Raw genomic sequence first — 11,313 nt, forward strand, 5'->3', positions numbered from 1 at the left:
GTCGGATGGCTCGTTAATCAGCCCCATGTACAAATTAGTGGCAACGGCTCCCACAGAGAAGGTCGCTACGTGGGGTGGGACCCCCGTGGGGAAGGGTGCCTGCAGGGCACCCTGCTGTGGGATGTTAAAGCCACCCTGAGAAAAAGGTGGAGGCACAAAGCAGAGTGGAGAGCCAATATTTAAAAAGATTTTTTTTAAAAGGGGCCTGAAATTACAGTAGCTGGGATGAAAGGAATGGCTGCCCTAGACCAATCCCCAAATCCAACAATGCTATCACTGGTTTGGGGAAATTTCTCACTGTACAGCACAGCTCTATGCACACTCCCCAGCTATATGCTCCATGCACCGGGCACTCAAATCCAACCGGGACGCTCTTTGGGACACGGCTCTTCCCCTGCATTTGGCAGCGTGTGGAGCACATGGGGCAGCCAGGCACAAAAATAGCATTTCCCAGGTAGGTGCAGCATAGGGCAGAGATGTGAGCCCATGGGCTCGGCGCAGCCGTTTGCTCCTTGGGGACCCCGAAGGTTGAGGCCCCCTCACCGGCCGGCCCCAGGGCTCGCAAATCGGGGAAGCGGGAGGCACGATCTGCTTTTCCCAGCAGCCCGTCCTGGCTTCTCCAGACTGTTTCCACAGGCCAGGAGCTGCCCCGGCTTCCACTGACTCATCCCTTTTCCGCCTGGACCTGGCCGTGGCTGCCTGCTCCTGCCCATTCCTGCCCGGGGCTGCCCCTTGCCCAAGTGGGAAATAAGGAGCGCAGCCCCTAGCACCGGAGGAGACAACGCGGCACAAAACGTGACGGCCCAGGATAGATCGGGATTTACCGTCTCTCCCTGAGCCCTGCCTGCCTCATAAATGGGTGGCTTAATCCCTCAGCTCTCTCTGAGGTGCAGCCAAGCACAGCAGATGTAATTAGTGCTGCGTGCTAACAGGCTTGCCTTGAAATAGTTTGCCTGTTGCAACTGCCCCTCTGTCTGTCCCCTCCTGTCCCTGGCTCCTGGTGGGTAGACACCCAGCTGCCAGCATCCCTAGGGATGCATTTTGGGATGATCAGGCCCACCTTTGCAGACGATGGTTCCCAGCCACCCCTGCTGCTTAGGGCTGGACTAAGGGGTCCCAAGGACCATCCCACCATGGAGGTGGTTCCAATAAATGCATAAATGCCCCCAGAGGCAAACAGAGGAGGGTAGGTGGTTTGGCCAAGCCACAGAAACAAGCCGATGGAGGCTGTCCATGAATGCTCTGGGCTCCTCTGCAAAAGACAAGCAGTACCTCCCAGCCCCGGGATAGCTGGGATAGCTGGGACCTCGGTCCCCATCCCTGGCAGGGATGCTCAGGGCCAGCATCGTCCCCGAGGCTGCTCACGGCAGCGACGGAGCTGCCCCAGCCCGGCCCCAGTCTCACCTCGAAATTTCTTGGGCGGGTTGTCCAGGTCACCGGCGGCCGGCTCCACCACGCACCGATCATCCACCAGCCTGCAAGGGGACAAAAAGCAGGAACAAGGTGTCAGCAACAACGAGATGACAGCGGGGCCCCAGCGAGCGGAGTGGCTTCGCCACAAACCACAGCACTGCACCACCGTCACCTGGCCCAAAGCAACATCAAAAGCTGCGTCTCCTGTTTCCCACCCATTTGCACTCTATAAATATTTAGCATGACAACGCTCAGCTCCTGGAGCAAGCAGCCACTCTCCGAACACGTTGCCCCTTGTTCGCCACCACCTGCCATTTCTTTCAGGTGCGTTTTTCATCCCAATCCCTCGGGGCAAACAGCGGCAGATACAAATCGGCAGTGAAGAAACACGATGCTTCGCGTCAGCCACGCTCCCGGGGCCTTTGCTCAGTGACCCATGCGGGAGGCTCCAATGCCCGCGTCCCGCTGGAGCGAATCCTGCCTTGTCCATCTCCTGGCTGAGCTGGATCCACACCCCAGCATGGTGCACTGGCTGCAATGTTATTTCACTGTTAATCTGGCAAAAATGTGATGAGTTCAACTTTCATTCAATGGTTTTCCTTCTCTGGCTGGGAGCTCCCCCAAACCGGGACATGGAGAGTGTAAGCGCTACAGATGGAGGTGGCAGGGGCCCCCGAAAACCAGTTATTAATTATTATCTGATCAGAGGTGCTGGCTCTGCCCATCAGATGCAAAGGGCTGTGTGTCTCGTCCCTGCCCACCTCTTTGTTTTCCCAGCATTGAGCAAAATCCTGCAGGCTTGGCCTTTGGTGGCGAAGGCCGATTTCGGGATGGATGGGACGTTGCTTTTCAAAGTTACCAAGAACAGCAAAGCATAACCCGGCACAGGGTTCTGCTCGGCGCCCAAAGCACAGAGGGACAAGCATCGCCCGAGGGGCTTGTGGCACCGGGGCCACCCAGAGCTCGTCTGCACGGTCCCACGAGGCTTTCAAGGGAACTCGGCGCTCCAGCAAGACAGGCTGTACCCGCTCGCCCGCTTTCTCCCAGCCCCTGGGAAGCAATGCAGGGAGAGAACCTACGCTCCTGCCCCGGGTGAGGAAGTGAGAAGCGTGTCCCCACCTGCGAAGGCTGAATTCAGGCAGCCGGTGAGTGCACGAGTGGATGCAGGAATCCCGGGAGGGAGCATCCATCATGGGGGCAGCTCTGTCCCTGGGACAGGAGGGAAGACGCAGCCTGGAGAAATGAGGTGCGTGCACGTGGCACGGCAGCAAAGGGCACGGCGGAGCCTGTGCTGCTCCCTCCGCTCCCCAAAGGACTCTCAACCCCCCCAGCAAACCAAACAGCCAAAACATTGCTGGAGATGAACACGCTGTGCTGCAAAGGGTTGGCAAAAAGAGACAGATTTCCCGTTCGCAGATCCAGCCTCCTTCCCCAGCCCAGCCACTGCGGAGGAGGGGAAAATTCCTTTCAATAGCTCGGCAGAGAGGAATTTGGCCTCCACATTGATGGATTGGGACCCCGGGGACCCCCAGTGCTGCTGCATCCTTGGCAGCAGAGGTGCAGGGTGCTCTGAACACCCAGCACTGCCACTGCCCCCACCACCAGCACCCTGCTCTCTTTAAAGCTCCAGGGTTGGGGGAGATTAACCTTAGATTTCAAATAAAGAGAGAAAAGCAATTTCTCCAACGCTTTTGGTGGCAACATTAGCTTAAAAACAATTAGCAAGGACCCAGCAGATTGTAAAAAGAAAACTAAACCCCATGAGGTTTCAGTAAAGACATGGTGAGCTGTTCGCCAGACAGGGTTGCCTTGGCTTTGCAAACACTCGTGGTCAGCAGCACAGGGGGTTTTGGGCTCCTGACCAGGGGCTGCCCAAACACAATGCCTTTTCCATGGGCCATGACAGCAGGGAAGCAGTCAGGCACGTTCCCAAACTCCCGCGGGGCACGGAGCCTCCGGAGGGCAGGGAAAAAGAGGAAAAACCAGAGCGGAGCAGAGGCAGCTGCGGACAGGGACTGTACCACGTCCCAGGCCACAGGAGATATGCAAAGCCTCAGCCTAGCCCTGGTGCCACTTGTAGGCGGTTTTGGTTTCTATTACTATTATTTTGATGGGGGACAGGGAGGAAAACACTTTTGATGCTCCTGGGAGTGAAGACCACCGAGGGCCGAGCCCTGACCAACCCACGGGTCAGGCTCATGGAGTAAAGCACTGACCCTCGGCACATGCCCAGCTCTCACCAGTGCCTACAAAAGCAGAGGGCCTAATTCATCTGTGCACTTTAAAAAAATAAAAATCCTCCACCGTCATGGCTAGGGGTCCCCGAGGAAACACCTGACTTGGGTGGCCCATTTTCAGTGACAAAGTAAACAGCACAGGAGCCTCCCACCCACACCAGCTCTGCCTGCAGCATTCACCTGCCGCTCCCCCCTGCCCCGCGTTACCACTTCACCAGGCAGGATTAGGGATAGTGACCTGCTAGGCTGGAAGTCTTAATTAGTTAATGATCTCAAGGCCGCTTCAGCATCTTTAATCCTAGGATTACACGCTCTGCAGGAATGCAAAGTGTTATTTTTGTTAAACTGATACTCTGGACTAACATTCTTCAGTTAAAAATTGCTGGAAATAAAAGGATTCTGACAGGGTGGACATGAGTCACCTGGGTGACTGCTGCGGCCAAGACACGCTTCCACTAATAACCGGCATCACCGCAGCGGGATGGGGCAGAGCGAAGCTCCCTCTGCTATTAGAGCAGCAGGGATGCGCGGGCACTCGCTGCCGCGCCGAGCTGCGGGGAGGACGCCGGGCACGCGGAGCACGGCTTTCATTTCTCAGGTGTTAATGAGAAAACGGGCTGTTGGTGTCCGAGCACCTGGAGGAAGATCTTGAGTGAAGCAGCAGGCTGGATGTACCAATGAAAACTTCACGCTTTGCCTTTTCAAACTAACCCCAAGGAGCACGAGGGGCTGGATCCTGCGCATCGATGAGCCTGCTGCCCGCAGCCCAGCAAAGCACGGGTGAGCATCTGTTTAGCTTTAAGCCGTGCAAGTCATCGCCGTGGTTCCAGCGGGGCTTTCTGCATGCTTTAAAATATGGAGCACAAAGTGATTCCCTGGCCAGGGGCCAGCACGCTTGGCCTCGTGCGAGGCAGAGCCTTCGCTGGAGGTCAGGGGAAAAGCAACTCGTCCGGCACTGCAATCCGTGGCGGTCGGACACCCTGAGCCTCCCTGGGGACAGTGGCCAGCTGGGGCTGACGTGGAGGCACGGCTCCTGCAACGCTGAACCTGGGCTGAGGAAGAGGAGGGAGTCTTCCCCGGCCACGGTGCACCCGATGCCGAAGGGAGCTCCGGCACGCCATGGTCCAGGGGTGCACGGGGAAGGAATGCTCTGGGAGAAGGGGAGCCCCAGCCCAGGCAGGAGCACCCCATTACAAAGCCCACCAAGCCCTGGAGATGAGGAAGAGGAGGAGGAGGACAGCTCACCGTTGGGCATGGGGCCAGGTCAGCCCCTCCAGCTTGGGGTGCAGGATGGGCACTGAGCCCATGGGGAGGAATAAAAATGAAGTGAGTGAATGCAGGGCAGCCACAAAAATGCAGCTTTTTTCCTGCTTTCCCGGTGCCAGGAGAAGGAAGCTGCTCTTGGCCTCGCATGCTTCTCCCCGCAGAGACGAGTTCGTCCTGACCCGGCAGAGCTGGAGTTACCCTTTAACCAGCTGTGTTTCCCTGAACTGCTCCACCCTGAAAATCCACCTGCAATCAAAATTACAGCTATCAAAGGTGTTATTTCACCTTAAAGAGCCAACTGCCATTCAGGCACATTTGCCACCGGCCCTTCCCCTCTGCAAGCCCACAGTGCCGGTCCCCGAGACCCCGGTGGGTCCTGGGAGCCCCCCCGGGATGGCCGTGATGGGGCAGCACATCCCCCTGGCAAGCACAGGCACCTGCACTGCATTTCTACTCCTCTCTGGCTCCGGCCATTTAGTGCTGGCTTATCAGGGACACAAGATAAGATGGGGACACTCATGACAGCGGCGTCTCCCAGGGCTCACAGCATCACCCCATCCATCACGCTGGAGCAGGAACCAAATCAAGGTCTCTGAGCTCCTTTCCCTGCTTGGCCGCTGGTTTGCTTTGCCTGGATGATCCCCACAGGGCACTCCACGTCAGCGGCTGTTCCCCCCATCCCAGACCCAGTCCCAAAAGTTCCCTCTCCCCAAGCACAGATCTCCCCGGAGTTACCAGAGATAGTCCCTAAGCAGCAAAGCAGCTGCACATACAAGCTCCCCGTGGTGGGGTACCATGCCCAGGCAAAGCTGCTGCTCAGCGCCAACCCCACATCCCTGACCCAGGCGGCTGCTTTTGTCCCAAATTGTTTCAGGCTGCCATTTCCTCAGACACATTTAATTTGCAGCAGCGAAGCCACAGCGGTGAAGTTGGGCAGCCTCGCAGAGCCTTTCCCCAACTCCAAGCCGGGAGTAGCCTCGAATCGAGCCAAGAGGCAAGACCAAACCACCCTTGGGTCCCTGCATCTCACAAAGTCCTCCCGGGCACCTTCCCATGTCCCCAAAACCACTTCTGGCATCTCCAGTTCACCCATCCCGTCCCCCCATCTCCCCCAAGGGACCGCGTCGCTCCCAGGGCGCTGAGCAGCACGGCCAAGGGATGCGACCCGCAGCGTGGCTGCCCTCACCCCAGTTCCCCCAGCACCTCGGGGTGCTGCTGCTTTACAGCAGCCAGCTCTCACCCTGCCTTCCCGTGGGACTTTGTAAGTAACCTTCTCCTTTTGGGCTGTCTTCAGCATTTTAGCTAGTTTGGGTATTTTGGCTCAGTGTTCCCCCACCTAACCCAGCACTTGAGCGCCCAGGAGTACTCCCCACCCTTCAGCGGGATGTTTTTCCTCCTTAAAAGCAAACGCCCACTGCAGAGAGGGTGTGCAGGAGGAAGGGTTTGTGCCCCGGGGGCCTTCGACAGTGGGATTCAGGGGACTGGGAGCAGAGGAGGCTCAGCTGGGGGGCTGCAGGGCTCCCCCCACCTCTGCCACCAACCCCTCCATCCTCAGCAAGTTCCCCGTACAAAAGGAGGAAAGCACTTCAAAAAATAAAGTAAAATAAAGTAAAGTAAAATAAAATAAAGTAAAATAAAATAAAGTAAAATAAAATAAAGTAAAATAAAATAAAGTAAAATAAAATAAAGTAAAATAAAGTAAAATAAAATAAAGTAAAATAAAGTAAAATAAAATAAATAAAATAAGACTTAGTGTTAATAAGGGACCTGATGCTGCTTCCTTGTTGCTTTTCAAGGCATCCCTGACCGTGGGACACCTGTCTCATGAGGGAAGTCTGGTGCCGTGCAAGTGACTGGTCCAGCCCCAGGTACCGCCAGGTACCCGGGCGCTCAAAGGAAAGCTGCCACTTTTGTGGCAGAGCTGCTAAGAGCCTGGCAAGCTCCTGCAAACGATGGCACCCAGTCCCTCTGAAGGACGAGACCCTTCCTGGCCCATTTCCCCACAGACCAGGGCAGGGCTTCACGCTGTCACGGGAGCAGCAGGGCTCCCAGACCCACTGCTTTTGGGCCAGACACACCAGTGACAAAGCACTGGGGTTAATGGGTTTAAGGCGAAGCACGAGCTGCAGCAGAGCCAGGCAGGAGGAAGCATCCCCAGCACACACCCTACTCCTGCCCCGTGCTCACCAGACCCCCTTCCCCTTCCTCAGCCTCTCCGGGCGTTTTGCAAACACGGCTGCGGAGGAGCTTGGTGTAAGCGACTCCAAACGCCGCTGTGCCTCCCACCAGCGGTGCATCCCGAGCACAGGTGGACAGAGGCCCGTGATCCCAGCAGCACCGCCTGTAAGCACCACCGGCTTGGTATTTAGTTGACATTCACACCCATATCAGCCAGGATACTCCGGGGAGCCCAGCAGTGCTCCTGGGAAGAGCTCACTGCCCTGCCGGGACACTGGCACAGGGATGTCACCGCACCAGCACATTGGGGTACATTGACCAGCACCTGGAGACACTCCGTATCATCCCGTATAAACAGAGGATCCCACTGCAGACCAACGATCCCACAGCCAAAACCAGTCTCTCTGCAAAGAACAATGGAGGGAGCGCTTCTGGCAGGGTGCTCAGCTGGGCACACAGCACCCGGCGTGGGGCCGGCAGAGCTATTTGCCTTGCAAATAAGCTAAATAAGGTCCCAAGCCGTGGCAGGAGGGCTAGGGAGAAGCACTCTCAGTGAGTAACCCAGTCCCTTATCGCAGGAGTGATTTAAGGTGTGGTTGGGTCTTCCAGGTCATGGGGCACAAGGGAAAACAATTTCAGAGGGCAGGAAAAAACCCGGAAAAAGCAAAACCCCGGGAAAGTGGGGCTGCCCAGCAAACGCTGTGCTGGGGCCTGGGAGAAGAGGCTCTCGAAGCAAGCCCTGCTTTTCAGATGCTTGTAAGTAAGTCTAGAGAAGCACCCGACAAAAAGGGGGAGCTGGGGGCCACAGATGCAAAGGGATCAGAGCTCCAAAGAGTCTAAACACCTCTTAATTCAGCTCCTGGTGAGCCCCTGGGATGTGCTGTGTGGGCTAATAACCAGTGCTGGGTCCCAGCGGAGCCTCCTCCAGACCTGATTTCACAGACGGGCTGGAGTGGTGCTCAGCACTGAGCTGCCAAGGCTGCAGTCCCTGCCTTGGGATGGTTCTGGCACTGGGAGAGCAGGCCAGCTACAAGGAGACCTCTCCAAAAAGGACCATGGGGATGTCCTCTCACCCATCCAGGAAGGGCTGGGCACAGACAGCCTGCATCCTGCACGTGAGGGACCTTCTGCCCAACACTGTATAGTTGCATACAGACGGATTTTGTGCCCTGGTCTGCACCCAGTTGCACCCAGCAGCCCATTTCTGGGCAGCATCCCGCGGCCACTTGGGAGGAAGGCTTCGGTGGGCATTAACCCAGAGGCTGCGTGTGCCCAGCGCTGGGTGCGCAAACACGTGTAGGCGAAGGTATGTACATCTCCGGTTATACATAGGCATGTGGGAGCAAGTGCATTCATCACAGATTATAGAGCCGGGCAGCTCCTGCCCCAGGAATCCCATCCAAGTCAGCATTCCTGGCTGAGCTCAGCCTCTCCTACACGCAGCATGGGGCAGGCACGCTGGCACAGACCCACGTCCACCCGCTTGGGGCTGTGGGCAAGGTTTGGGTCCCTGCTTCGGGGTAAGGAAAAAACCTACCCATGCCCAGGGGCATCCAGCAGCCCTGCTAGAGCCCTCACCACCACGGGGACACAGCATCTCCATGCTGCCCGGCAAACACTCCCAGCGGGAGCAAGCAGCCAGTGGATGGAGAAGGGCATCGCTGAAGGTCTTGGTCTGGATTTGCCCGGATGCTGCTTTCGCAGCACCGTTGGCTTGCATGGAAACAGGAGGGACAAGGGACGGGTCCCCGAGCTCTCCGCTCGTCTCCCCAGGTCAGGCTGCGATATCCCCTCACCCATGCTGACATGTCCAGGAGGCTGCAAGGAGTTGGCTCAGCCAGGACCTGGCAGCACCCTGGTCCCCCCAGTCCTGAGCAGCACTCGGTGGCCATGGGCACCCACGTGTTGGTGACCCTGCGGCGATTCCCGCTGACCACCAGGTGTGTGGGACCCTGACTGGGGACAGCAAGAGCCATCGCTGCCTCTCCCAGGGGATGGCAGCTTCCAGCCACACCGGACAGGGCTGGAAGCACTTAATCACGCTGTGCCCCAGGAAGGATCCCGGCTGCCCAAACCATCCCACTCAGCCACACGCACAACCCTTTCCTAATGCCACCAACCCCTCACGCTGCTTAAGCCCATTTCATCTCCCCCAGCCTCTTGACGGTTGGACTCGATGATCTTAAAGGTCTTTTCCAACCTAAACGATTCTATGATGCTAATAGGAGGAAAAACAGTTTCTGGCCACGGCTGCTGGAGAGGGTGGGCTTCAGGGTCCCTCCAGGGCCACCTCCCACCCCCGGCAGCGACTGGACCCAGAGGAGAGCCCGGAGGCACGCAGCCTCCCCCTGCCCAGCACCTGCACCCATCCTTGCAGCAGCACCCAGAGCTTTCCGGCCCCTTTTCCCACCGGGCTGAGGCTCAGCACCACCTTCCCGTCCTGTCCTGTCCCATCCCATCCCACCGTGGTGGCCGGCCGTCCCCAGGACCGGGTTGGCTGGCGGGCAGACACGGGAACATCTCACTCACCCCAAAGTGCTGATGAAGCCATTGACGGAGCCCTCGGCGTACAGGGAGACGATGTCCCCGATGTGCAGGAAACTTGACATCTCATTCATGGTTGCCCTCGAACCGGTGCAGCGTCGCTTCTTCTCGAAGTCACCTTCCCGTCCCCAAAATCCAGCATGGGGCGAGGGAAACCCTGCTCCGGGGTGGGGGTTTATCCCAACCCGGCTTTCCCTGGCTCCCTACGAGCAGCAAATGTGGAGCGGGACGGCAGCGAGAGCCCCACGCACAACTTTTACATGTGCTGGGCAGGAAGGGAGCCAGGGGAGCCGGGCGGCCGCGGGCGTGGGGAGGAGGAGGAGGAGGAGGAGGAGGAGGAGGAGGAGGAGGAGGAATGGGGGGGGGATGAAGCTCAGTTAGAGGTTTGCATGAGATCTGTCCGGCTGTCCGTGTCTCCGTCTCTGCCCAGCTTTCTACCTGCAGCCAATGGAGGGCGAGCAGGAAGTCCTGCTCGAAAAAGCATGCAAATATTTTTTGGCCTGGGAGGAGAACCGGAGCCGCCCCGGGGGGGGGGGGGAATGCCCAAAAAGAGGCCCCACCCTCCTCTACCCGCCTCCCGCCTTGGGGGGGGGGCACCCCACTGCCCCCGGGTCCCACGGGTGGGATCTCGCCTCCCCCCCCCCCCCCCGGGGTGCTCGGTCCCTGCGCCCCAGGACGGACACCCCCCCCCCCCCCCAAGCCGGCCCCGTCGGGGTCTTTACAACTTGTTCTCCTCGGCCGGGGCTCCACCGCTTGGGAAAAGGCACCCGCGGCTTTGTCGGGAGCGATGGGGGTCGCGGGGTGTTTGTGTCGTGTGTGTGTGTGTCCCCCCCCCCGCCCCGCACCGACACAGAAGGGTGGGCACAGCGAGCCAAAGGCAAGCACGGCCCCACTCGGGATCCATCACCGAAAGCGAGGAACCCGTGCAGTTGGGATGTACCTGCTCCCCCCCGGCCCCCTGCACCCTCCCACCCGTGGCAGAGGGAAACTGAGGCTCCCAGCTCCTCCAACCAGCCCCTGTCCCACACAGCCCCCCCTCCTGCCACCCCAGGACCTGCTCTCACCCTTCGCTCCATCCTCCTCCTCGCTTTGCGGCAGGACCAGACACGAGGAGCCGCAGTTCTCCATCCCCATCCCCGCTCCCGCACCCCAAGAGCTGCCCTTGGGCCAGCGCGGGGCAGACGCGGAGATCCTGCACCACCCGGAGCAGGGAAAGCCCCAGGTGAGGACAAGGCAGCTCTCGCTGGATTTTTTCCACCCCAGGCGAGCACTTGCGGCTTCCTGAAGCCCGGCTGGCTCCTGCCAGCTTGCCGCTCCCAAGCCGGCACAGTTGATACCCGCTTCGCCATCCTCTCGCCGCATCTGCACAAACCTTCCCCCTGTCCAACGCAGGAGCTTTCCCCCTGCACCCCTCAGCCAGGGTGACACTCCGGCCACTGTCCCCAGCCCTGTCCGACCTGACACTGCCACAGGGTTCACCCAGCACCGCCGCACCCAACCCACCCATCACCACCAGGAGCTGTGAGCGAGGAGGAGTCCCCCCCCCCATCCCTCCAAAGCCCACCCGGTCCCTGCAGCCCATAAGAAGCCCTTCTACAGTCAACCCAACGCTGCAGGGCTGGGCGAGCAGCTCCAGGCTCCCAATATAACACTGGTGGAAAAGGACCACATCCTC

General features: G+C 58.8%; 1 protein-coding gene across 1 annotated transcript in view; it reads right to left on the minus strand.

Moving 5' to 3' along the window:
* The window catches only part of ITPR3 (inositol 1,4,5-trisphosphate receptor type 3), a 43,471-nt gene extending 33,414 nt beyond the window's left edge, over nucleotides 1–10,057 (minus strand). Inside the window, exons 1-2 of the mRNA XM_052815362.1 lie at nucleotides 9,624–10,057; nucleotides 1,405–1,475 (exon numbers count right to left, since the gene is read on the minus strand). Of these exons, the coding sequence (XP_052671322.1) occupies nucleotides 1,405–1,475; nucleotides 9,624–9,712 (160 nt within the window). The 5' untranslated portion in view covers nucleotides 9,713–10,057. The remainder of the gene's footprint in view (nucleotides 1–1,404; nucleotides 1,476–9,623) is intronic.
* Nucleotides 10,058–11,313: the final 1,256 nt, after the last annotated feature.

Source organism: Harpia harpyja, chromosome 19 (assembly GCF_026419915.1).
Source record: "Harpia harpyja isolate bHarHar1 chromosome 19, bHarHar1 primary haplotype, whole genome shotgun sequence".
Lineage (NCBI taxonomy): Eukaryota > Metazoa > Chordata > Aves > Accipitriformes > Accipitridae > Harpia > Harpia harpyja.